Here is a 26295-nt window from a genome sequence, read left to right as displayed (position 1 = left end):
AAGGCTTTTGTATGATTTTTTTCGAATCAAGCCCTTTTATCATTGGTGGTTCCCCCGGGATTTGATCGACCCTGGCATTGTATGTTTCCACTCTCTTGTCGTTGACTTCGACTCGTTTTGTGAGTTCCTCGAGCAATTTAGTAATTTCGGGAGTGGTCCCTGATCCTTGCTCGTTTGATTTTACTACGGCGGGCTCCGTTCTGGGGTGATTTCTCGAAGCGGATTGGAATCCGGCCTGCTCTGTATATGAGTTTGGCTCTGTAACTGAGCTATCGCTACTTGTTGGGCTTGTAGCATCTCAAAGATCATACGTAAGCTAGCCCCGATTTCCCCCGCGTTATGGGTGTCTCGGGCTACGGATCGAGTACCGCCCTGAATGCTTCTTTCCGGTTCGGAACGCTGATGCGCCTCTAGAGCTATTTGTGAATTGACATCCAATGGTACTTCGGCTCGAATTTCAGGTGCTTCGATTCGAGCCTCAATGCCATTATCGAGTGGCCTTCCGGCCCCAGGTGCCAAGTTGTGGGTTTCATCTTGATGGCCGACTTCGTGGTCGATAGGTAAAGCCATTGCTAATTTGAAGTTGTAAGCTGGTGTGTACTGTAGGTTTATATCAAACAATCACTGTTATCCTTAGCTCCATGGTGGGTGCCAAACTGTTTACCCGAAAAATCGGATAATGTTAAATTTATGTATGGTTCTAAGGATATGTAATATCCTTTGATACAAAGATAACAATACAAGTATTTTGACTATGAGAATGAGAATGATGAACAGAAAAAATGAATAGGACGAAGTAAGACAAGCACAAGGAGATATCTTTGTCTATAAGAAAAAGTCTATTATTTTTCATTCTATTCCATCTCCCCCGTGTTTGCAAGGATCCCCCCTTTTATAATAGAGGGTCATTACATTATTTATAATAAAATAATAAAATAAAGCATATAGTGGAGAACCCACGATGATTTGTCTCTTCCTCGATTCCCGCCAAGATTCTCTCTTTTGGTGCGGTTGTAACGGCTTTTGTCTGTGAGCTCGATACTGGCTCGAACTCGATACTGGCTCGAACCCGTCACTGGGTCGGCCCTCCGGTCTTGGCTTGAGTTCGACCTTCGGGGTGGGCGTTATGCACTTCCGACCTCAAAGCTCGGTCATGAGCTCGATAGGATTATCGAGCTGAGTCCTCGAGCAGCCTTCGGACTCGAGGCTCGTTTGTACCTTCTTCGGAGCTTATTCCCAAAATCCTACTCCGGTTTCTCGCCACTCGATCTCGATCGAACGTAGGAAAGCCGAAATCTATTTTGACCGTATACAGATTCAAAGTTTCAAACATAGAATTTTGATGTTTTTTGAAATAACATTTACATATTTAGCAACTACATAAAAAATACTATAAGTCATAATAAGTAACAATTACAATATTTAAAAGACATAAAAATCGTGATATAAAAAACTTCTTTAATTCTCCAAATAGTAACTGCATCAATAAATTGGGACGGAGTATAAAATTAGTTTATTGAAAACATCAGCAACCAAAAAACCATTTTTTACCTATTTGTAGTTTACTGTATATCTGTGAAGAACTTCCAAGGACGACTTCCGAAGTTAAAAAGGAACATTTCATTAATATTGCATACCTAATGCAAATATCTTATTATTTTGCTCAGATTTAAAAATAGTTCAGCCAAATTTGTAAGTTGAAGAAGGTCGTGATTGCGTACATAGAATTCTTGAAACCTAAAATTACAAAACCAATTATACATTTTTCTTATTGTGTACGGTCATAACCAATTCTTAGTCATAAAGACGGGTCGAGACAATGACGTTTCAATCGAAGAGTATCCGCATGGCGAGCTCGGACGAATTCCGAAGTAGCGACGTCGAGCTTCGAGCTATAAGACCAAGCAACCGCAAAACTCGATATCATTATCGAGCCCGCGTTCGAATCGGACTACGGGGTAACGACGACCGACACAGGCCCCGAATATCGATGCTCCAAGGCAGAACCGAGCTCGAACTAAGACTAGAGATTCGATCTAGTACCAAGCTCGAGTCAGTGCCAAGTTCGCAGACAAGAGCCGTTACAACCGCACCAAAGGAGAGAATCTTGGCGAGAATCAAGGGAGAGACAAACCATCATGGGTTCTCCACTATATGTATTATTTTATGTTGTTACAAATAAAGTAGTGACCATCTACTATAAAAAGGGAGATAGACTGCAATAGAGGGGGCGAACATTAAGATTTCATTGTACTTGTTCTTCTAATATTTTTCAGTCTTCCCGTCCATCATTTCCCATTTCATAGCAAAAAATACCTGTATCGTCATTTTGTATCAAAGAAATTTGCATACCCTTAGAACCAAATCTAAATTTAATGTTATCTAATTTTTCGGGTAAATAGTTTGGCGCCCACCGTGGGGCAAAGGGTAACAGTGATTGTTTGATATAAATCTACAGTACACTCCAGCTTACAACTTCGAATCAACCATGGCTCTACCTATCGATCTCGAAGCCGGCCTTCAAGATGAAACCAACAACTTGGTGCCCGGGGCCGGAAGGCTACCTGACAACGGCAACGAGGCTCAAATCTAAGAACCCAAAATTCGAGCCGAAGTACCACTGGATATCAATTCGCAAATAGCTCTAGAAGCGAATCAGCGTTCTGAACCGGAGAGGAGCGTTTAGGGCGGTGCTCGATCCATAGCCCGAGACACCTACAGCACGGGGGAAATCAGGGTCAGCTTGCACATGATTTTCAAAATGTTGCAAGCCCAACAAGCAGCGATAGCTCAGTTGCAAAGCCTAACTCGTACGCAAAGCGGGCCGAACTCCAATCCACTTCTTTGAGAAGTCACCCCCAGAACGGAACCCGCCGTAATGAAATCAAACGAGCAGGAATCGGGGACTGCTTCTGAAATTGCTAAATTGCTCGAGGAACTCACAAAGCGAGTCGAAGCCAACGACAAAAAATGGAAACGTATAACGCTAGGGTCGATCAAATTCCGGGGGCTCCGCCAATGATAAAAGGGCTCGATTCAAAAAAATTCATACAAAAGCCTTTTCCCTCGAGCGCGGCCCCAAAACCAATCCCCAAAAAATTTCGTATTCCCTAAATTCCCAAATATAACGGTACGACCGATCCTAACGAATACGTCACCTCCTACACATGCGCCATCAAAGGCAACAATTTGGAGGATGATGAAATCGAATCCGTGTTGTTGAAAAAGTTCGGAGAGACCCTCGCAAAAGGAGCGATGATATGGTATCACAACTTACCACCGAATTCCATTGATTCTTTTGCCATGTTAGCAGACTCGTTCGTAAAAGCACATGCCGGTGCCATAAAGGTTGCAACAAGGAAATCAGACCTCTTCAAAGTAAAGCAAATGGGTAACGAGATGCTGAGGGAATTCGTATCCCGATTTCAAATAGAGCGTATGGACTTGCCACCGGTCACAGACGATTGGGCCGTACAAGCTTTCACCCAAGGACTAAACGGGCTAAGCTCGACAGCGTCACATCGGTTGAAACAAAATTTGATCGAGTACCCAGCAATAACTTGGGCAGATGTACACAACCGGTACCAATCAAAAATCAGGGTCGAAGATGATCAATTGGGAGCTCCGTATGGGCCCGTATGTCAGAACCACACAACCATTAAAAGTCAAAGGGAAACCAACAGAGAACAAAGGTCGAACAGAGATCGATACCAACCGTACGACACAAATCGGATGAACAACGGTTCAGCACGTGACACGGTTCGGAACAACCGAAGGATTGATCGGGGGAAAAATTCTTGGGGACTTATGAGCAAGTGCGGCTTTGATAAATATACAGATCCTATAGAAATCCCTCGACTATCGGAGTATAACTTCAACATTGGTACATCCGCCATCGTATCGGCCATCGGACGCATCAAAGACACTAGATGGCCTCGACCCATGCAAATCGATCCTACCCAAAGGAATCCCAATCAAATGTGCGAATATCATGGTACCCATGGTCACAAAATGGAAGATTGCAGGCAACTAAGAGAGGAAGTGGCTCGCTTATTTAACAAAGGGCACCTTCGGGAATTTCTGAGCGATAAGGGGAAGAACCATTTTAGAGATAAGGAATTCGGTAAGCGAAACGAGCTAGAAGAACCGCAACACGTCATTCACATGATCGTCGGCGGCGTCGATGCCCCCCAGGGACCGATGCTTAAACACGCTAAAACGTCGATTGTGAAGCGATCTCAAACTCAAGATTATACACCCACATGGACTTTATCCTTCAGTGATGAAGATACAGAGGGAATCATCCAACCCCATAACGACGCGCTGGTAATATCTGTACTCATGAATAAAACTAAGATTAAGCGTGTGTTAATTGATCCAGGTAGCTCGGCCAATATCATCAGATCGAGGGTCGTAGAACAGCTCGGCCTGCAGGATTAGGTCGTACCCGCAACTCTGGTTCTAAACGGATTTAATATGGCATGTGAAACCACTAAAGGCGAGATTACCCTACCGATAAACGTGGCCAGAACCATCCGCAAATAAAGTTTCACGTGATCGAAGGTGATATGAGATATAACGCCCTCTTCGAAAGGCCGTGGATCCACAACATGAGAGCCGTACCCTCGACCCTACACCAGGTCCTCAAATTCCCAACATCGGGAGGTGTCAAAATAGTGCACGAGGAACAACCGGCCGTAAAGGAAATGTTCTCCGTCGAAGAAGCAAAATCAATATCCTCACCTTCACCAATAAAAGGATCAGGTTCAAAGCAGAGCGCCAAATAGCAATCACAGACATCGGCTTCGACCCGGCCAGGTAAGTAAAATGTTGAAGAGGACGATGATGATCGATGGATCCCTCGATCCTTCGTAACCCTCGATGATTTCGATGCCACCAAATCAACAACTGAGGAACTGGAGCAAATTGTACTGATCGAACACCGGCCCGAACTAAAGGTATACCTGGTAACGGGTTTGTGCCCCGAACTCAGGAAGAAACTCATTCAATTTCTTATCAATAACATCGATTGTTTTGCCTGGTCCCATCTAGATATAACAGGGATCCCGCCGGACATAACGGCGCACCAGTTAAGCTTGAACCCATTGTTCAGAACGGTGAAGCAAAAAAGAAGGCCCAGTTCGAGGAAAAGCATGCATTCATAAAAGACGAGGTAACCAAACTTCTTAAGATAGGGTCCATTCGGGAAGTAAAATACCCCGAATAGTTAGCCAATGTGGTTGTTGTATCTAAAAAAGGAAATAAACTTAGAATGTATGTGGACTATAAGGATTTGAACAAAGCATGCCCCAAAGATTCCTTTCCACTGCCGGCCACGAGATTCTCATCTTTCTCAATGCCTATTCCGGGTATAATCAAATTCAGATGAACCCGGACGATCGGGAAAAGACTTTATTTGTGACCCGATATGGAACATATTGTTATAACGTAATGCCCTTCGGGCTAAAAAATGCAGGAGCTACTTATCAACGCCTAGTAAATAGAATGTTCGAAGAACAAATAGGTAAAACGATGGAAGTCTATATTGATGACATGCTAGTTAAGTCCCTGCGCGCAGAGGACCATTTGGCCCATTTGCAGGAAACGTTCAAGATTCTGAGGAAATTCAACATGAAGCTCAACCCCGAAAAATATGCTTTCGGGGTCGATTCGGGCAAGTTCCTCGGCTTCATGGTCTCAAATCGGGGAATTGAGATCAACCCCAACAAAATCAAGGCCATTGAAGACATCACCATCGTGGACAACGTGACAGCTGTAAAAAGGTTAACGGGAAAAATTGCAGCCTTAGGCCTGTTCATTTAAAGATCGTCGGATCGAAGTCACAAATTTTTCTTCCTACTCAAAAAGAAGAACGACTTCGCCTGGACGCCGGAATGCCAACAAGCGTTACAGGAATTGAAACGATACCTCTCGAGCCCGCTACTGCTTTATACTCCGAAAGCGGACGAGCAACTCTACCTGTACTTGGCATTATCGGAAGTCGGCGTAAGCAGCGTCCTAGTTCGAGAAGAGCAAGGTACGTAATTTCCCGTTTATTACGTGAATCAGACCTTAGGAGAAGCGGAAACTAGGTATCCGCACTTAGAAAAATTGGCACTTGCCGTGGTAAGCGCATCTAGAAAGTTAAGGCTGTATTTCCAATGTCACCCCATAAGCGTATTAACCACCTGCCCACTACAAAATATTTTATATAGGCCCGAACTATCAGGCCGATTGGCCAAATGGGCCATCGAACTCAGTGGGTACGATATCGAATATCAACCCCGCACGACTATCAAGTCTCAAATTTTGGCAGACTTCGTGGACGACTTCACGCCAACCCTCATACCCGAAGTCAAAAGGGAAGTCCTTTTGAAATCAGGTATATCGCCCGGGGTATGGACCCTTTTTACGGACGATGCTTCGAATATAAAGGGGTCCGGGTTAGGCATAGTTTTAAAAAACCCCACGGGTAGCATTATTAGGCAAGCTATTAAAACTATCAGGTTAACTAACAATGATGCCGAGTATGAAGCCATGATTGCAGGTCTCGAACTAGCTAGAAACTTGGGAGCAGAAGCCATTGAGGCGCATTGTTACTCTTTGGTGGTGGTGAGTCAAGTAAACAAAACCTTCGAAGTCCGAGAAGGTAGGATGCAAAGGTATCTGGACAAACTGCTTATCACCTTACACCATTTCAAACAATGGACCCTACGGCATGTCCCACGAGAACGGAATAATGAGGCCGATGCTCTAGTAAATTTGGGATCGTCGATCGAGGTAGGTGATTTGAGCTCGGGGACTGTCGTCCAACTTTCAAGATCGGTAATCGAAGATGGGCATGCTGAAATAAATTCTACTAGCTTAACCTGGGATTGGAGAAACAAGTATATTGAGTACTTAAAAAATGGAAAGCTCCCTTCAGACCCTAAAGATTCCAGGGCCTTACGGACTAAAGCTGCTCGATTTACGTTGGCTGCGGACGGAACACTATATCGAAGAACATTCGATGGACCGATGGCGGTATGTGTGGGTCCGGGAGATACCAATTATATCCTCCGGGAAGTACACGAGGGCACTTGTGGCAATCACTCCGGCGCCGACACATTAGTCCGAAAAGTGATCAGAGCGGGGTATTATTGGATCGATATGGGCAAAGATGCGAAAGAATTTGTTCGTAAATGTGATAAATGTCAGAGGTTTGTGCCAATGATCCATCAAGCCGGGGAGCAACTTCACTCGGTATTATCCCCGTGTCCATTCATGAAATGGGGGATAGACATCGTTGGCCCTCTGCCTTCGACCCCAGGTAAAGCCAAATTTATTTTATTTATGACTGATTATTTTTCTAAGTGGGTTGAAGCGCAGGCGTTCGAGAAAATAAGAGAGAAAGAAGTCACAGACTTTATTTGGGATCATATCATATGCCGATTCGGGATACCCGCCGAAATAGTATGCGATAATGGGAAGCAATTCGTTGGCAGCAAAATCACAAAATTCCTCGAAGATCACAAAAAAAGAAGGATATTATCAACACCATACCACCCCAGTGGGAACGGTCAAGCCGAATCAACGAACAAGACTATTCTTCAAAACCTGAAGAAGAGATTGAATGATGCGAAGGGAAAATGGAGAGAAATCCTGCCCGAAGTCCTTTGGGCATACCGAACAACGTTAAAATCCAGTACGGGGGCGACCCCGTTCTCCTTAGTATATGGTTTTGAAGCATTGATACCAGTAGAAGTCGGTGAACCTAGTCCCAGATTTCGATTCATGACAAAATAATCAAATAACGAGGCTATGAACACCAGCCTTGAATTATCGGACGAAGAACGAGAAGCTGCCCTCATCCGACTGGCCGCCCAAAAGCAACGAATCGAAAGGTACTATAATCGAAGAACTAAACTCCGCCATTTCAAGCCCGGGGACTTAGTGTTAAGAAAGGTCACCATCAATACTCGGAATTCGAACGAAGGAAAATTAGGACCAAATTGGGAAGGACCATACCAGGTGCTCGAGAACGTTGGAAAAGGATCATACAGGCTCGACATCATAAACGGCAAACAACTATCAAGCAGTTGGAATGTATCACATCTAAAATGATACTACTGCTAAGGCACGACCTTTCCATATTCATCTAACTAACCCATGTAGAAGTCCGAACAAGAGCTGAAGAAGATCTTTTGATCAAGAGCACGCGTTGCACTCTTTTTCCCTTAGACCAGTTTTCTCCCAAATGGTTTTTTCGGCAAGGTTTTTAATGAGGCAACCATCGATCGTGCTGCACTTTCAACAATATCCGAGGCCTCTTTCCGACATACCTCGAATACCGAGGGAGCATCAGGTCCATCAAATACATCGAGTTCAGATGCAAGATAGTCATATCACAACAAGGTTCCAACAGGAAAATTTATAAGAGCCAAATGGTCAAAATGAACAATGCTCATATAGATCGGCCCAAACATAAACACATGTGCAATGACTTGAGATTTATTGTGGAACCAGAATTAAGATTCACTCGACTATTAAGCCTACAAGCTACTGTTTTTCTGAGTTCGAGAAAAGCACTCACTCTACCATTTAAGCCTACGGGCTACTTATATTTCGAGTTCGAAACATTTACTCGTCTATTAAGCCTACGGGCTACTATTATTCTGAGTTCGAGAAAAGCACTCACTCTACCATTTAAGCCTACGGGCTACTTACATTTCGAGTTCGAAACATTCACTCGACTATTAAGCCTACGGGCTACTGTTATTCTGAGTTCGAGCAAAGCACTCACTCTACCATTTAAGCCTACGGGCTACTTACATTTCGAGTTCGAAACATTCACTCGACTATTAAGCCTACGGGCTACTGTTATTCTGAGTTCGAGCAAAGCACTCACTCTACCATTTAAGCCTACGGGCTACTTAAATTTCGAGTTAGAAACATTCACTCGACTATTAAGCCTACGGGCTACTGTTATTCTGAGTTCGAGCAAAGCACTCAATCTACCATTTAAGCCTACGGGCTACTTAAATTTCGAGTTCGAAACATTCACTCGACTATTAAGCCTACGGGCTACTTACATTCCGAGTTCGAAATAATCACTCGAATATTAAGCCTATGGGCTACCTTTATCTCAAGTTCGAGCAAGCACGCTATACCTATAGCAAACTCAGGGGCTATAAACCTGATCGATCAGAGAGACTACAAGGTCAAAATTCAATTAAAAGCCTTCACAGAACATAAACAAGTCGACCTGATTATACATATATATATATGAAAATTGCCTACGAGATTAATGTACAAACATGAAGAATTTGAAACTAAGCTTCCTAGTCGAGCTCTTCCCCGTCCTCGGATCCGCTTTCGCTACCATAATCATCATCATCATCATCATCATCATAAGCAAAGGCTTCAGCTTCCGCTTTGAGCTGTTTTGCCCTTTTCACCTCTTCGGTAAGGTCGAAACCTCGAGCGTGTATCTCCTCGAGGGTCTCCCTCCGAGACCTACACTTAGCAAGTTCGGCAACCCAATGAGCTCGAGTATCGGCGACCTTCGCCGCTGCCCGGGCCTCCATCTGAGCATCCTCAACATCAGCCCGATATACAGCAATGGACTTATCCGCCAAGACTTTCGACGACTCAACCTCCGCCTTAGCCTCAGCAAGTCACGTTTCAAGATCCTCAATCTTCTTAGCTTGAACCGACCCCTTTTGCTTGACACTTCGAAGTTGAACGTCGGCCGATAATAATTTTGTCAAAATGGTCTCTTTTTCCGCTGCCAGGCGGTCGAGGGTCTCCTTCCACCGATTGCATTCAGCTCGAATTTGATCGACTTCTTCTCGAAGTAACCCGATCTTTTCGATATTCTGCTGCAATTGAGATAACAAAGGGTTAACTTCCACGGTTGAGTCAGAACCATACTTTAACAGAATGAGGCTCACCTACTTATCGAGCTCGACCCCTTCTTCACGGACCTTAGCCAAATCCGCTTGGAGGTCCTTTATAGCCTTGCCCTTTTGGCTGCAAAGAAGCCGCAGGGCATCTCTCTCACCTGAGACCTTTCGGAGCTCGGCCTCACTCTGGCTAAGATCGACTCGAAACCTACTAATGGCCTGCACAGTAAGAAACACGAGTCAAGTATGGAAAAGAAAAAATAAACGAAGTATGGAAGAATCATTACCCGAGTAATGAAACGTTGAGCCTCCTCCAATAAAAGAGAAGCGTCACCGATATCGGAACCATCGTCGACTCCAGTAAAACAATCACTGAAAGGATCCCCTGCACCAGAGCCTGCGCCAATATCGGGAGTCTTCAATTCTCGAGCTTCCTTCAGCACCTCCTCAGAAAAAGATGGAAGAGAAGGCGAATCACCCATTGTCATAGCCCCGAGCAAATCGCTCAGAGTACTCCAGTCGAGATTTTAGTCTTCGGGAACAACCCCGACAGGTACAGCCGCCATCAGCTCAGGAGCTCTGGCAACCTCGATGCCCTCCGTAGATCGGACTACCAAAGCCGAGGAGCTATTTTCTTCTTCTTCTTCTTCTTCTTCTCTCAGTCGTTGGACCGAGTCGATCGAAAGGGGAATTGTTTTTCTCTTCACCCTACGAGTTTTGGGCTTGGAGTCCCTCGACCGAGAGGAAGCCTTTTGCTTCTTATCTTCCCCATGTTTAGGGATATGTGACTTGTTTCCTTCTTCGCCGCTCGAAGGCCTCCAAGCGACATCCCTGGTTATGCCTGCACAAGAGGAAATCGGTAACGAATAGAATGCAAAGACTACTTCGAAGGAAACAAGAAGCAAACCTCACCATAGTTCTTGGCCTCCCATCTGCCTTTTGCCAAATCACGCCAAGCGCGCTCGGCATAAGAGGAGGTCGAGGCCAGCTTCCGAACCCAGTCCTCGAGGTCGGGCACCGCTTGTGGCATCCAAGAGGCAGATAAACATCAGGGAAGGACATCAGAAAAAATCGGAAAAGCACCTGAAAAGTGAACAAAAATCACTTACGGTCAAAATTCCCTTCTTCAGGGAACGACATCTTCTCCTCCGTAATGAGATCACGGGTCCTCACTCGGATATAACGACCCATCCAACCTCGATCCTTGTCTTCATCGATGCTCGACATCAACGCCTTCGATGCCTGACGATGAAGTCTGATTAGCCCTCGAAAGATCTGAGGTCGATACAGTCGTTTGAGGTGGTTTAGAGAAAAATCCAACCCCCTGGCTTTGATGGAGAAGAAGCGCAATAAGATCACTATACGCCATAAAGAGGGATGGATTTGGCCAAAGGTGACTTGATACCTTTTGCAGAAATCAATAATCACCGGGTCGACAGATCCTAGTGTGAAGGGATAAGTGTAAACACTTAAAAACCCCTCCACGTAAGTGGTAACATCCTCATCGAAAGACGGAATTTACAACACGACCTCGGAACCCCAGTTGCAGTCTTTTCGGACGGCCTCGAGGTGATCCTCCGTTATAGAGCATCGACCCGGAATGGAGGAAGGGTTCTCCACCTTAAAATCAGTTTTCAAAATGCACGGGCCAGGAACATAGTCATGAACTGACGGCTCCGCCGACGCCTTATCATCAGACGGTCGTGAGGAAGAGGCTTTTTCCTTCTGAGGTACGGTTTTGGAAGTTTTCGCCATGGATATGAAAGGAAAGAGTGCAAAGGAGGAAATAGACAGCACCAAAATTCTGGTATGGACGGCCCCATAACAGCAAAGTAGAGAGGATAAATAGGAAAGTCTGGAAGAAGAGAAGGCGCAAAAATGGTAAAAGTTGTGTGGAAAGATCATTTATAGACTAAGGCCTGACGGTACGGTATCAGCGGTGGCCGACCACCGTCTGACACACATTAAATATCTCGGTAAAACCAAGTCGATGGGACAGCTATCACATACGTCGAGATCGGGTTCGATAGAAATGTCGGCATAAATTTGAGCGAGCCGCAGGGAAATCATATCGTTCCTCACCACATCCTTTACGAGAAACGAGGGGACTATCTGTGTACGGTTAAAACCGATTCTCAGCCATAAAGACCGGTCGAGACAATGACGTTTCAATCGAAGGGTATCCGCATGGCGAGCTCAGACGAATTCCGAAGTAGCGACGTCGAGCTTCGAGCTATAAGACCAATCAACCGCAAAACTCGATATCATTATCGAGCCCGTATTCGAATCGGACTACGGGGTAACGACGACCGACACAGGCCCCGAATATCGATGTTCCAAGGCAGAACCGAGCTCGAACTAAAACTGGGGATTCGATCTAGCACCAAGCTCGAGTAAGTGCCAAGCTCGCAGACAAGAGTCGTTACAACCGCACCAAGGGAGAGAATCTTGGCGAGAATCAAGGGAGAGACAAACCATCATGGGTTCTCCACTATATATATTATTTTATGTTGTTACAAATAAAGTAGTGACCATCTACTATAAAAAGGGAGATAGACTGCAATAGAGGGGGCGAACATTAAGATTTCATTGTGCTTGTTCTTCTAATATTTTTCAGTCTTTCCGTCCATCATTTCCCATTTCATAGCAAAAAATACCTGTATCGTCATTTTGTATCAAAGAAATTTGCATACCCTTAGAACCATATCTAAATTTAACGTTATCTGATTTTTTGGGTAAACACTTATATTAAGCTATATAACATTTATAAAATTTGTTTGGTAGAAATTTTCACATTGTAGTCTTATAAGTTTCACAATTTTGCACCATGTATTTTAGTGATTGTACTTAAATTTGCATGTAGATTAAACTTGAATCGACAGTCATTTCCAATTACATTATATATGCTAGAAAACTAATTTTTATTGCTTATTGTTTAAATAAATTTTATTTGTTCTATAGGTAAATCTATAATATAGATTAAAACGAGAAAAAATCATAATATTAAAAGAGAAAAAAAAAAGGAGATAAAAGTTGATGATTTAGAGGGTAAAATATGTATTTGACAATCAAAAGTTTGAGAAATCTAGTTGAGTGACATTCTGAGTGTTATAGGTATAGTTAAGTGACTTTTTTGTTAGTATGTTACAAATGAAACAAAGATGACTTTACTAGATAATTTAGGATAATTGAGTGACCATTTAAGTAATGGACTCCTCTTATTTTCTTTTTTCATATGAGAAGTAAAGACTAATACTTCATTCCTCGATTCGATGTGTTTCTATTTTCTTTTTAGTCTATTCCAAAATAGAATAATATCTTTCTAAATTTAGAAGCAATTCTGTATAGGATAAAATTGGTTCATATTAAATGCTCGAATGACAACGTGGCACGTGGAACCGAAGGCAAACGGAAGACGAAGCGAATGAAAATCAAGACTGAGGACAACAGCTTCGGTTGACACCAGGTAGATCCCGAAGGGAACATAATCAACGGGAGCAAATGAATATTTGTCACCAGATGACATTCAATGAAAAGTATTCCTCAGTATTAAATATGCAGCCGTTACAGAGAATTTTAGCATTCATGGTCTGCCGTTACATATTCATGAATGGCCCCATTAATGTCATTTAAGAGAGGCTTGATCCTAGGACCTTGTTCCCTAGGTATAACTATAAATAGTGGCTTCAACAATCATTTAACACACGAAAATCTGTGACAAACCTATATGATCACGCCCAACTATGCCTGCTAAGAGGTCTAGCGGTCGTTACAAATATAATCCAGTTTACAAGTTCGGAGTCGAATCCCACAGGGAAATAACGTACTAATTACAAAAAATAGTTTAGCATGAATTCAAGTAATCAACCTTCAGAAATATTATATAACGATTTGAGAGTTTACTAACTAAGGTCAAAGTAATTAAAAATGCAATAATTTATAACTAACAAAGCAAATATTGTAGACAAGATTTGGAAAAGTCTAAGGTTATGATTTCCCCTATTGTCGGAATCTTTCCCACTACGTTTTCTATGAATTTGCCTAAATATTCTCTACCAATCGTGAGTACGTTAATTGTCGTAGCTCTCTCTCGAGCAACTACCACAATTTACTAAATGTATTCTCTCGAACTACGCTAGATGGCACTAATTTACCGCTCACTACGATCGCACCAAGGCTTTGTTATTTCTAATCCCACCTTTAAACCCTCTGTGCCGATCTCTCAACTACGTTAGGAGTGGTGTTGTTAAACAACTACCTAAATGTGTACTCTCTCTCGAGCAATATACACACTAAATAGGCCCAGTTAATTGAGAGCTCTTCAATTAACAACAATGAAAATATAGTTGAACAAGTAGATAAAAATCAAAGGCAAATCTATATTAAACACAGTAGAAAATCATCTTCCAATAGGTTCCATCAAACCTTAGATAAAAAATTAGCTATTCATAATAGTATGCATAACTACAATACTAGAATTCATAACCGATAATGGAAATAGAGGAAGAAAGAGGGAAAAAACTTGAAGTTGAATCATTTTCCTTGCTCCTATGGTGTTCTTGCCTCCCCAAAGTATTCTATACCTCAATAATGGTGGCTCTCCCTCAAGAGTGGCGGCTCTCTTTGCCTCTCTAATCGTCTCCCCCCTAAAAAATAGGTTTAAAACCCCTTTTATACATGATGGAGGCGTGTAGGGTGAAACTCGTCCTTAGCCGTCTCGCTTGGTGCCTAGCGCCAACCAGGACACCAAAATTTTCCACATCCTGCCTTTGGCATTTTGGTTGGTGCCTGGCACCAACCTGGGCACCAAACTCATACTCCCTCCAAATTCTTTTATTTTTACTTCAATTTGCATGCAAGCTTGCCAAATCACTTCAAATTGACTCCTACACATATAAACCCCATTATTACGCTTGAGTCACAAATATTTACACCAAAGTTAACAAGATTGAGGTATAATGCAAGGCAAATTACATGCGAAAATATGAATTTTTAGCCTAACATCATCACCCTACACTTAAGCTCTTGCTCGTCCTCGATCAACCTAAAACCTTGCTAACCAAACAATGCACACAAGACATCATACAATGGGGGAACATAGGTGGAGCTAGGATTTAAAGTTACTGGATTCGAAATTCTAGTTCTTTTAAAGTACTGGGTTCTAAATTAAGAATTTGTACATATTCAATCGATTTCTTAAGACAAATACAAAGTTTGTACCAAAGTTACTGTGTTTGGCCGAACCCGTAACATGTATACTGGCTCTGCCCCAATGGGGGAACATTTGGCAATTCAACACACTACACCTATGACCATGGTTGATACCAACAATTGAGACCTTGCATACGTATTCATACCTTTCCCAACTTTCACATGTCGGAATATTAGTGACCAATTAAAAACACTCAAACAACCTGCCCATAACTACCCAACCTCAAAGACCGACTCATCGCCAATAAGCACTCTCAACACGTGCACTCACCCAACAAGATATGTTTAATAACGTCACATATCCGTCATGGACTCATGTGCCTCACCAAAGAATAAGCGGGTATTTCGTCCATACATTCAAATATGCATTCAAATATAATTTAAGGACATCACATATATGAACAAATAACCACTCACTCTCATAAAGAAAATCATGTGCACTCCATGGCTGTACCATAGGCTTGCCCATAGTGTATATCTCCACTAATCTAAGCTCGCAAAGTCTAAGATCAATTAGGTTTTTACGGGTTGTAATGTAGGCTAAGGGACGGGTTGGATATATTTTGGGTATAATGACTAACCCTCCTAAGCACTTTAATACAGTACAATACATACTTTTCATAACCAATTCAAGCAATGCCACAAAATCATATACAACTTGGCCCTTTTTCTTTAAGCACAACTATGCATTCACTAGCCCGGATCACGATGAATAGGAGGTGTATTTTCTATATATATTTTTTTTTTCTTTCTTGAACACTCTCCATAGATTTAGGTTGCCCATTTTTTTTTTTTTTTCCCTTCAACACTCTCCATAAATTTAGGTTGCCCAGCTAATGATCTTCCAAAACATACATGCACCTTTGGCCTTTCTATGGTTCCACTCAAAAGCTACCCCAACTCTCACCTTACTCTTCTAGCGACTTAAGTACTTATGGAGGTAAAGATTCGAAAAGATTTAATTAAGAACAAAACGGGAATCATCTTGTAATGTAGTTACCAAAGAAAAGGCTTATAGGCTCAAATGGGCTATCTACGGATAATTTTATATATGGTGGCATAATAGCTCAATGGACAATCAAAGAAACACCTACACTCTTGATTTCTATGTTCGACACCTCCACTCGCCCACTTGTTTGGGGGGGGGGGGGTGATAAGGAGTGGCAACCTTATGGAGAATGCCATATTTCTCCAACAACTTTGCAAGGGCTCAGTTGCAGAAGTGGGTGCCTCCATCACTGATGATCGCTCTTGGAGTGTCAAATCGGGTGAAGATATTTTTTCTTAGAAAATCAATAACTCCCTTTGCATCATTTGTTGGGAGTGTCATGGCTTCAACCTATTTCGAGACATAGTCTACAACTACTAGTATGTACTTGTTGCCATATGAGCTGACAAATGGTCCCATAAAATTGATTCCCCATACATCAAATACTTCTACTTCTTGAATTGGGTTCATGGGCATCTCATGTCGACGGGAAATATCCCCCGTCCGTTGGCACTCCGCACAGCTCTTTACCCAAAAGTGTGCATCTTTAAACAACGTCGGCCAATAAAAGCCCTACTCCAGCACTTTTGCAGTTATCCCGACTCCACCAAAATGGCCTCCATAAGATGAAGCATGACATGCCTGCAAAACAGAAGCTTGGTCTATCTTGGGAATTTTCCGGATCATGTTATCAATACAAATCCTAAACAAATATGGTTCATCCCATAAATACATGCGACAATCACGAAAAAACTTTTTCTTCTGCACAGAAAACAAGTCATAGGGAACAATACTGCTTGCTAGGTAGTTTGCAATGTCTGCATACCATGGCGCTACCTCAAGGCTCGTGGCCAAAAGTTGTTCATCTGGGAAAGTCTCCATGATATCTTCCACCTCAACCTTCTTTTCAGCTCCTTCAAGCCTGGACAAGTGGTCGACAACTTGGTTTTTCGTTCCTTTTCGGTCACGGATTTCCAAGTCAAACTCTTGCAGCAGTAGAACCCATCAAATCAGGCGCGAATTTGCCTTCTTCTTATCAATTAGGTACCTGAGAGCAGCATGGTCAGTATAAACAATTAATTTTGAGCCTATCAAGTAGTACCAGAATTTGTCAAATGCGAACACCACTGATAGCATCTCTTTTTCTGTCACTATGTAATTCAGTTGAGTGCCATTCAATATTATACTTGCATAGTAGATTGGATGCATAATTTTATCTTTTCTCTGTCCAAGTACTGCTCCCACAGCATGGTCAGTTGCATCACACATCAGCTCAAATGGTTGCTCCAGTCGGGTGCAACTATGATAGGTGCAGACACTAGCCTCTTCTTCAATCCCTTAAAAGCTACCATGCAGTCATCAGAAAATACAAAAGGGCGATGTTTTTCAAGCAATTTACACAAAGGGTTAACAATCTTGGAAAAAACCGCCTGTAAAAATCGGCATGACCAACGAAACTTCTTATTGCCTTGACGGAAGTGGGTGGTGGAAGCTTCTCTATTACATCAATCTTAGCACGGTCCACCTCAATGCCCTTTCTTGACACTAGGTGTCCCAAGACTATACATTCCTATACCATAAAATGGCATTTTTCCTAGTTTAGCACCAGATTAGTCTCCATACATCTCTGAAGCACTCTTTTCAGATTTCTAAGGCAATCATCGAAAGAGTTTCCCACCACTGAGAAATCATCCATGAAAACCTCAATTATGTCCTCTACCATATTTGTGAAGATGGTCATCATGCACCTTTAGAATGTGACGGGTGCATTGCATAAGCCAAACGACATTCTTCGAAAAGTGTAAATTCCGTATAGATAGGTGAATGACGTTTTCTCTCAATCCTCTGGGGTAATAGATATCTGATTATACCCCAAATATCCATTCAAGAAGCAAAAAATGAGACCTCCCTGCCAATCTATCTAGCATCTGATCAATGAACGGCAAAGGAAAATGGTCTTTTCGGGTGACCTTGTTCAATCTTCTGTAATCCATACAAATTGTCCATCACGTGACTATTCTAGTTGATATCAACTCGTTGTTCTCGTTTTTCACAACAATTATCCCACCTTTCTTTAGCACACACTGAACTGGGATAACCTGCTATTAGAGATGGGAAACATAATTCTCGCATCTAACCACTTGATCACTTCCTTTTTATAACCTCTTTCATGTTTGGGTTCAACCTTCTTTGATGTTCTCTAGAAGGTTTGTGCCCATATTCCAGTAGAATCTTATGCATACAGAAGGCCGGGCTGATACCCTTAATGTTTGTGATAGTCCAACCGATTCCAGTCTTGCACTCTTTCAACACCTGCAAAAGTTGTTCTACCTGCACATCTAACAAACTAGATGAGATAATAACAAGTAAATTCGAGTTAGGTCCCAATAAAGCATACCTGAGGTGCGATGGTAGCGGTTTTAGCTCCAATTATGGTGACACTTTGATCGATGGCTTGGATGGAGGAATCTTTCTTTCTTCCGAGTATAAAGGCCCGAATTCGAGCTCTCTTTTCCAGTACCCCTGCCCTTGAAGAGCTAACACCCATTTCGTTAAGTCCTCACCATTTGCTTCTTATAAGTTCATGATGCAGGCTGTTAGAGGATCTTTTGCATTAAGTACCTCATCATCTTCCTCCATGATCATATCCATTGCGTCTATCAAAGTGCAATTTGCAAACTCACTGGGTGACCGCATAGACCTTTGCACATTAAATGGTATTTCTTCATTATTCAGTCTCATTTTTTGCTCCCCCATTTCACAATGAATCAGAGCTCTTCCTGTGGCCAAGAACGGCCTTCCCAAAATTATGGGAATCTCCTCATCAATCTGCCAGTCCAAAATGACAAAATATGTTGGAAACACAAATTTTCCAACTTGTGCAAGTACATCGTCAAGTATACCTAATGGCCTTTTCACCGTTCGGTCAGCTAACAATAGTAACATGGATGTGGGCCTTGCTCTTTTAATGCCTAACTTTTTATAGATAGACAATGGCATCAGATTTATGCTTGCCCCCAAATCACATAATGCTTTGGCGAATGCATAGCTACCTGTGGTGCATAGAATTGTGAAGCTTCCAGGGTCGAATAGCTTCTCAGCTTTAGGTCTTGTCATAACAACACTACATGTTTGTGTCAATATGACAGTTGCCAAGTCTTGAAAGTCGAACTTACCAAGTCCTTCATCATTTTTGCATAACCGGGCATCTCCCTCAAAGCATCAATTAGAGGAATGTTTACCTGAATTTGCTTCAGCATTTCCATCAATTTTTTGTACTGCCCATCCTTATGATATTTGGCCAATCTTTGCGGGAAAGGTGCTGGAGCTCGCTTCTTTCATGTGGCTTGAGTTAGATCTTGCTCAAGCACTTTTTCTAATGCCTTCTCTTGCACTTTCTCAATCTCCCCCGCAACCTATTTTTCCTTGTTTATTTCCTCCTGAGCTGGCTTCACTTTCACTTTTGTTAGCTCAGTTGACTAATCTACCTCAATTGGCACTACACAAGTGTTTCAATTGATCGGTTCTCATGAGCGATTTATTTCTCTAAATCAAGATCTCTACCATTTCTCAAACTCACTACCATAAGCTGATTCGGGCCCTGCTCCTTCGGATTGACATGTGCGTCTGCAGGTAAAGTCCCTTGGGGACGATTATTCAGAGCCATAGATATCTGCCCTAATTGAATCTCAATGCCTTTTATCGCTGACTCGTGTTCTTCCACCTTCTCTCGCATTTTTCCATTAGACCCAATCAGTTGTTGCAACATTTATTTAATTTCAGACAACCCATCATCTTGTCTCACTAGCTGTTATTGTTGAGGCTGTTGATAAGCTAGCTACTAATTTTGCTGACTATATCCCTGTTGCCTTTGGTAAGGCACTACTTGACCCTGTGGTCGCATAGCTCCAGGATTGTTGGTATTATTGTATTGTTGTTGTACTGGTCTATACTGTTGATTCTGCTGCCCTTAATTCTGACCACCTTGCCTCTGGCCTCCATAGTTGCCCACATAGTTCATATTCTCCTAATAGTTTTGGTTGTCATTTTCACCACTCCATGAGCACATGTATGGTTGGTTAATACATGGTGTACATAATCCCCCATTAGTCGTGTCAATTATGTGTACCTGCTTCTGGCATGATTCATCAATCTTCTTGGTGAGGATACTCAATTGCGTCATCAGAGTAGCCATATTCTCAGCTTTGGAGTTGTTAGGGTCCAATGCTACTGAGTGAACTATATGGGTGATTGTAGTATCTCTTATCATCCAGCCTGAGTTTTGAGCCATTTTATCTAGCAGGACCTTATATTCTCTGAATGACTTGCTCAAAAATGCTCCACTTACTGAAGCATCAACATTAGCCTTCAAGTTATCCGCCAATCCCATGTAAAACTGTTGTCCCAACATCTGATCTGGAATGCCATGATGTGGACACTTAACCAGCATACCTTTGAATCTCTCCCACACTTCTTGCAATATTTTAGTTGGTTTCTGCCTAAAGCTCAATATTTTATCAACTTCCTTGGCGGTCTTATTGGGTGGGTAGAACTTATTCAAAAACTGCTTGACTAATTCCTCCCAAGTGGTGATGGAATTTATGGGATTAAGCCAAGTCTGGGCTTCTCCTGTCACTGAGAATGGAAACAACAACAGTTTTATTGCTTCCGGTATCACATTCGGTTGCCTTTGCGTGACGCAAATTGACAGAAATTTTTCAGATGCTGTTGTGGATCTTCAATGTAGGACCTGGAGAATAACCCCTTGTTTTACAACAGGTGTAGCATATTGTTTGTGATTTGAAATGACTCCATTTATATCTGAGGAACTATAATTGTAGTTGCCAAATTTTCAGCGGTGGATTGTGCCCAATCATACAAAGCTGCTTCTGGCACAAGAGGTGTCACACCCTGATTATTTGGGTTATTCACATTGTTTCGATTGTTTTGATTATCCAAAACGTCACCCATGTCAAATTCAATTTGTTCACTTGGGTGCTGTTGTCGTTTGTCCTTCCTGTTTGCACGATTTAATGCCTTGAAAGCTTTCTCAGGATCCGGTAATGCTTTAAATAATTCACCAGTTCTTGAGGAGTTTCTACGTATGCACCTATACACACAAGACTACAAATGTTAGAATTTCAATACAATAAATTTAAAATGAAGAAAATTGACTAAACTAAGAATCCTAGAAATTCTTCTAGCTGTAATTAATAATATTATTGCTTCTCGGAAACGATGCCAAAATTTGATCATGCCTAACTATGCCTCCTAAGAGGTCTAGCGGTCGTTGCAAATATAATCCGGTTTACAAGTCCGGAGTCGAATCTCACAGGGAAATAACATACTAATTACAACCAATAGTTTTGCACGAATTCAAGTAATCAACCTTCAGAAATATTACATAACAATTTTAGAGTTTACTAACTAAGATCAAAGTAATTAAAAATGCAGCAATTTATAGCTAACAAAGCAAATATTGTAGACAAGATTTGGTAAAGTCTAAGGTTATGATTTCCCCTATTGTCGGAATCTTTCCCACTACGTTTTCTATGAATTTGCCTAAATATTCTCTACCAATCGTGAGTACTTTAATTGTTGTTTCTCTCTCTCGAGCAACTACTATAATTTACTAAATGTATTCTCTCGAACTATGCTAGCTGATACTAATTTACCGCTCACTTCGATCGCACCAAGGCTTTGTTATCTCTAATCCCGCCTTTAAACCCTCTGTATCGATCTCTCAACTACGTTAGGAGTGGTGTTGTTCAACAATTACCTAAATGTATACTCTCTCTCGAGCAATATATACACTAAATAGGCCCAGTTAATTGAGAGCTCTTCAATTAACAACAATGAAAATATAGTTGAACAAGTAGAGAAAAATCAAAAATAAATCTATATTAAATGCAGTAGAATATTATCCTCCAATAGGTTCCATCAAACCTTAGATAACAAATTAGCTATTCATAATAGTATGCATAACTACAATACTAGAATTCATAACCAATAATGGAAATAGAGGAAAAAAGAGGAAAAAAACTTGAAGTTGAATCCTTTTCCTTGATCCTATGGTGTTCTTGCCTCCCTAAAGTGTTCTCTATCTCAAGAGTGGTCGCTCTCCCTCAAGAGTGGCAGCTCCATTTGCCTCTCTAATCATTTTCCCCCTAAAAAATAGGTTTAGAACCCCTTTTATACATGTTGAGGCATGTAGGGTGAAACCCGTCCCTAACCGTCTCGCTTGGCGCCTAGCGCCAACCAGGACACCGAAATTTTTTACATTCTGCCTTTGGCATTTTGGTTGGTGCCTGGCACCAACCTGGGCACCAAATTCATACTCCCTCCAAATTCTTTTATTTTTACTTCAATTTGCATGCAAGCTTGCCAAATCACTTCAAATTGACTCCTACACATATAAACCCCATTATTACGCTTGAGTCACAAATATTTACACCAAAGTTAACAAGATTGAGGTATAATTCAAGGCAAATTACATGCGAAAATATGAATTTTTAGCCTAACATCATTATGCTATACGTTATTCCCAAGCTAAATAATACTTTACTTTCTGTCTAACATTGTTCTTATTGCTGCCTTCGGAAGCCTTTCTCCCAGAACTAGGCTATCTGCTATTTATCTCGATTTCAACGTTAAGTCATGCATTTTATTTAATTAATTAATTATTTTTGGATTAAATCAGTTCGTTTGTCTATAAACCATGTAACAAATTCAATTGTACCGTTTCACGGGTAAACAAATTCAATTTAAATTTCTCATTTTATCCTAATAACAAGCTTTTGTAGCCAGGCAAATATAATGTGCTTGCTAGAATAATTTTCATTTAGTTAGGTTTCTTGAATTTATTTAATTATTTTATGTCAGCTCATTTTCTTGTTTATTACTGTTGTGATTGAGCAAACCCAAAAATTAGAAGAACTAAAAGATCATCATTTCAGAACAACTTTTTATCTCATACTAACAAAAGTAAATGGAGGCCAATACATAAATTGAAAAAAATAAAGATCAAAAAAAGTACATGCAAATGATAATTGATCTGTTAGACAAATAAAAGGAAATTGCTGAAGTTGGTCTTGTTCTCGAGCTAATTCCTCGTATTGCACACGGCTAATAATTTAGAGCCGAACTGCAGATAAATATGATCTATATTGCTTGTGACAAAATTCATCATAAGTAGATAGAATAAAACTTCAAAAGGAGGCTGATTTGCAATAGTACACTGCTATGTTTTAGGAACAGAGAAAATGTAAAAATTTTAGTACGATGGAGGTGGAGGTGGGTAGTTATAATAGTAAACGAGAGGAGGCGAAGGGTATAGTGGGGGTGGTAACACATAATAATATGGAGGAGGTGGGGAAAGAGACGGTGGAGGTGGCGATTTGTAAATGTATGGAGGAGGTGGAGAAGGTGATGGTGGGGGAGGAGATTTATAGTAATAAGGAGGAGGCGGTGATGGTGATGGCGGTGGTGGAGAGTTGTAAACATATGGAGGAGGTGGAGAAGGTGAGGGTGGGGGAGGAGATTTATAGTAATAAGGAGGTGGTGGAGAAGGGGACGGTGGGGGAGGAGATTTATAGTAATAAGGAGGAGGCGGGGATGGTGATGGCGGTGGTGGAGAGTTGTAAACATATGGAGAAGGTGACGATTTATAATAGTAATTTGGAAGTGGTGATGGGGTTGGTGGACTTTGAGTCTTGTCATAGTAAGAAGGCGACGGTGCTGGGGAAGGCTGAGGAGAGAACCATTCTGAAGGCGATGGTGGGGATTGGTTAGGGTAAAAAGGCGCAAGTACAGGCGATGATTGAGGAGATAATGCCCATGAATAGTGATATGGGGATGGAGCCCACCCTGAAGGTGAAAACGGGGAACTAGACTTGTATGGAGATGGAGATAAAGGTGATGTGGTTGGTGAACTTTCAGTATTCTTGTTATTGTAAGTGGGTGAAGACACATGGGAAGGATGAGGAGAGGACCATTCTGAAGGTGATGGTGGGGATTGATTAGGGTAAGAAGGTGCAAGTACAGGCGATGATTGAGGAGATGATGCCCATGAATAGTGATAAGGGGATGGAGCCCATCGTGAAGGCGAGGGCGGGGAATTATACTTGTATGGAGATGACGATAATGGTAATGTGGTTGGTGAACTTGCAGTACTCTTGTCATTGTGAGTGGGTGAAGGCACCAAGGAAGGCTGAGGAGACAACCATTCTGAAGGTGATGGTGGGGACTGATTAGGGTAAAAAGGCGCAAGTACGGGCAATGATTGAGGAGATGATGCCCATGAATAGTGATATGGGGATGGAGCCCATCCTGAAGGTGAGGACGGGGAACTATACTTGTATGGAGATGGCGATAATGGCGATATGGTTGGTGAACTTGCAGTATTCTTCTCATTGTAAGTAGGCGAAGGCACCGGGGAAGGCTGAGGAGAGAACCATTCTGAAGGTGATGGTGGCGAAGTATAATACTTTTGGGTTGGTGGTTGTGGTGATGGAGATGGTTGACGTGGTGACTGATTAGAGTTAGAAGGCGCATATACTGGTGCTGACTTTGGAGATGACTTGTAACTATAATATTTTTTCCATGAATAGTCATAGGGTTTATGACTTGCTTCTACATTCTTGGATATGAAAAGTATTGCCATAAACCATATAACATTCGGCCAAAGACAAGCCATATTTCTAAGAGGTATGAAGAGAATAAGCTGAATTTGATGATAAAGAGGCGAAATTAAGTCCCTTTATATAATAGTCTTCTCATCAAGTTTTGGTACAATATTTTAGTGAATTATGAAGCTTAAAGCCTCTAATTAATAGACTTGTTCTTCAATAGTGACAAGGTCTAAAGTGAGACCAAGTCAATTGACATATATGTAAAGGGCAAATGGAGCTAGCCAAATGTGCATTCGGCATGAAAAGAGAAAAGGACCAACTATAAATTTAATTTATTGAACATGTCATGACCATATAAACCTTTTAATTTGATTCTTTGTTGTTTATATATCTATGAAGAACTTCCAAGGACGGCTTTAAAAGTTCAAAAAAACACTTCATTAATATTCATGCTCTATGCAAATATCTTATTAAATTTGTCTAGGTTTTAAATTAGTTCAGCAAAATTTGTAAGTTGTGGAAGCAGGGCGGATCTAGAGGGGCAGAAGGCATCTGCCGAAAAAAAATAATAATAATATATATATATATATATATATATATATATATATATATATATATATATATATATATATATCAAAATCCTACCTTCGTTACAGGTTCTAAGGTTACTTATTAATATTAAGAGCCCGTTATCACTCTTTTCGAATTTTTTTTCCTTTTTTTGGAAATTGAAGATGAATTTTGAAATTTTTCGCAAATTTGAAAAACTCCAATAAACTGTTTTTCAAAATTCACTCTAAACACTCACAAAAATTCAAAAACAACCCAAAATTATATTCATGTCCAAACACAACTCTAATTTTCAAATGTCATTTTCATTTGAAAGAAAAATTTCACTTTTTCGGAATTTTACAATTCTTATGTCCAAACACCCACTAAGTTATTTTGTATATTCATTCCGCTTAAAGAAGGATGAATTTATAAACTCCACCTTGCTTTGTCTTAAGAAATAGAAATAAGAAAAAGAAAATGAGCTATTCTTTCGGTAACAAGGACGAACCCTCAACCAAAATAATAAAAAAAATACAAGATAAATTAGCTGTTTTGTTGAGTCCACATTATTTGCATTGACAATTATCTCCAGGAGGCTTATAGGCTTTGCCCTATTCTTATGTTGTTTTCTTCAAGACTTAGGTTGGATGGCATGGGACAGCTTCCAATGATTGATCTGAAATTTTTTTGTTTTAACTCGAGATTCATTGGACCAATAAATTCAGATTCGCGCTGCACAAGAAATTGAAGAATCCGCCCGAGGACGGCCTCGCATCTGATTAGCTAGTTGGTGAGGCAATAGCTTACCAAGGCGATGGTCTGAGAGGATGGTGAGCCACACTGGGACTGAGACACGGCCCAGACTCCTACGGGAGGCAGGAGTGGGGAATTTTTCGCAATGGGCAAAAGCCTGATGGAGCTATGTCGCGTGGAGGTAGAAGGCCCATAGGTCGTGGACTTCTTTTCTTGGAGAAGAAGCAATGACGGTATATGGGGAATAAGCATCGGCTAACTCAGTGCCAGCAGCCGC

The 26295-nt window shown here is 41.5% G+C and overlaps 1 protein-coding gene across 1 annotated transcript; it reads right to left on the bottom strand.

Annotated features, from left to right (window-relative positions):
• Positions 1 to 23072: 23072 nt before the first annotated feature.
• LOC104098179 (extensin-like) lies at positions 23073 to 24807 on the bottom strand. The gene has a single exon (XM_009604850.4). It carries the CDS (start codon positions 24776 to 24778, stop codon positions 23357 to 23359), a length of 1422 nt encoding a protein of 473 aa, XP_009603145.3. The 5' UTR covers positions 24779 to 24807; the 3' UTR covers positions 23073 to 23356.
• Between the last annotated feature and the right edge of the window lie 1488 nt (positions 24808 to 26295).

The sequence above is a fragment of the Nicotiana tomentosiformis genome, chromosome 11 (assembly GCF_000390325.3).
Source record: "Nicotiana tomentosiformis chromosome 11, ASM39032v3, whole genome shotgun sequence".
Lineage (NCBI taxonomy): Eukaryota > Viridiplantae > Streptophyta > Magnoliopsida > Solanales > Solanaceae > Nicotiana > Nicotiana tomentosiformis.
This window is presented reverse-complemented; position numbering and strand designations above follow the sequence as displayed.

Excerpts from the sequence above, each read along its gene's own strand:
- LOC104098179 (XM_009604850.4), bottom strand. The coding sequence starts at position 24,778 with ATGGCTTGTCTTTGGCCGAATGTTATATGGTTTATGGCAATACTTTTC.